This window comes from Aplysia californica, unplaced genomic scaffold (assembly GCF_000002075.1).
Source record: "Aplysia californica isolate F4 #8 unplaced genomic scaffold, AplCal3.0 scaffold01342, whole genome shotgun sequence".
NCBI lineage: Eukaryota > Metazoa > Mollusca > Gastropoda > Aplysiida > Aplysiidae > Aplysia > Aplysia californica.
In genome coordinates, this window is record NW_004798612.1 from 83,200 (window position 1) to 85,351 (window position 2,152).

The 2,152-nt window shown below is 41.7% G+C and overlaps 1 protein-coding gene across 1 annotated transcript in view; it reads right to left on the reverse strand.

Moving 5' to 3' along the window:
* Positions 1-1,831, reverse strand: part of LOC106013833 (universal stress protein in QAH/OAS sulfhydrylase 3'region) — a gene marked incomplete at its 5' end in the record, with an annotated part of 10,147 nt that extends 8,316 nt beyond the window's left edge. The window contains 1 exon segment of the mRNA XM_013090570.2: positions 1,742-1,831. Coding sequence (XP_012946024.1) covers positions 1,742-1,831 — 90 coding nt within the window.
* Positions 1,832-2,152: the final 321 nt, after the last annotated feature.

Genomic DNA, 2,152 nt, shown 5'->3' on the forward strand with positions numbered 1-2,152 from the left:
ACACACGCACGCACACGCACGCACACGCACGCACACGCACGCACACGCACGCACACAGAGCGCACACAGAGACGCAGCCTGGCCCCATTGACCTACATCTGGTGGAGAGACAGCGTGATGAAATCACAGGCTCGTCAAAATGACGACACGGAAGAAAACCTACTTTTTTGTCGGTTGCTGGGCAAATTTTCATTGATATCACTTTGCTTTGGGCTCAACACCGTATATAAGTGTATGTCCATTTAAAAATACATTCGTACATATATCTTACTAGGACACGTTGATAAAAGTCACTAAACAGTTTAAAACATAATATGCAGTCTGAATAGGTGGAATCAGGCTCTCTCAAATTTTCGGGGCATATGGGGTTATTGGTATCATCTTAAAGCCTGTTCATGTGCCTTGTTTTTGGTGAAAAAAATCCATCTATGTTGAAAAGAGGTCGTGATATTTGCAATTGAAGGAGGTGAGGGTCAACTGGTTTCAAAGGTAAAATTAGCTAGAAAATGGCCGCCAAAGTTTGCTAACTCCCATAGCTTAAAAGGCCTTAGAAACTAAACATTTACATTTTTGGTGCCTTCCATCAATTTTTCAGTAAAAATCGACGAGTTTATAAATGAACGTAAAAGGTGTTGAGTCAAAAAAAGAAAGTTAGAACAAAACTGCCAGACGGCCAGAAAAACACCAGTTTCGTTGATTTCACTATTTGGACGAGAGCCTGATTACACCACGGTGCCTCACATATGGTCGCTTCTAAGCACAAGGGGGCTATCCCGATTAAAAAAAAGCTGTTTTGAGAAAATCAAGGGGAAAAGTTTTTGGACCCTTGCTCAGTTTCTTTAAAAAGACAAGGAGCGTTTTCTCTTTAACCAAACAAATATACACACCAAGGAAAACAAACTTCTCCACTTTTGGTGTAGGTCAAGATTTCTGGAAACAATCCAAATCTGGGTTAGCCCGCTTGTCCTTAAAATCGACCATATATCTCGCCAAGGAGTTCTACCACACAGGTCCTTACCCTAACAGATCTTACCAAACGGTCACCCTAACAGAGATCGTACCAAACAGTTACCCTAACAGAAATCTTACAAAACCGTTATATTGACAATAATCTTACCAAACCGTTTCCCTGACAGAGATCTGACCAAACAGTTACCCTGACAGAGATCTGACCAAACAGTTACCCTGACAGATCTGACCAAACCGTTACCCTGACAGAGATCTGACCAAACAGTTACCCTGACAGAGATCTGACCAAACAGTTACCCTGACAGATCTGACCAAACCGTTACCCTGACAGAGATCTGACCAAACAGTTACCCTGACAGAGATCTGACCAAACCGTTACCCTGACAGATCTGACCAAACCGTTACCCTAACAGAGATCTGACCAAACTGTTACCCTGACAGAGATCTGACCAAACCGTTACGTTGACAGATCTTACTAACGGTTACCCTAACAGAGATCTTACGGCAGAGTTTTACGGCACTTGCAACACAAAAAAAAGTCATATAAGTGCCGAAGATTAGAGGTGTTACAAGAGAGTAAAAAACATAAAAAAGGAGGAAAGATAAATACGCTATATATTTTTGTTTGTTTTAGAGGAGGTATTACGCGCTCGTAACTGCATAATATGACCTTAGATGTTTGATAGGAAAGAAGGAGCAAACCATTCCAGAGCACCCGCCAACACCCACTAACAGAGATCTTACCAAACCGTTACGTTGACAGAGATCTTACCTCCATCCAAGGGCTCGTAGTTGCCCCAGTAGTTGGAGTGATGAACGAGGTGTAGCTGGTAGCCGGGTCTGTTCACATTGTCGACATAAACTGTGGGAGACATAATATTGATTGTTAGTTGTTGTTGTTACTGCTGCTGTAGTTGTTGTTGTTGTTGTTGTTGTTCCACGTAAACTGTGGAGGAAAATATTGATAGATTGTTCGTTGTAGTTGTAGTTTTTGGTGGTGGTGGTGTTGCTGTTGTTGTTGCTGTTGTTGCTGTTATTGCTGTTATTGCTGTTGTTGCTGTTGCTGTTGTTGTTGTTGTTGTTGTTGTTGTGGCTGCTTTTTTGTAGTAGTAGTAGTAGTAGTAGTAGTAGTAGTAGTAGTAGTAGTAGTAGTAGTAGTAGTAGTAGTAGCAGTAGTAGTGTT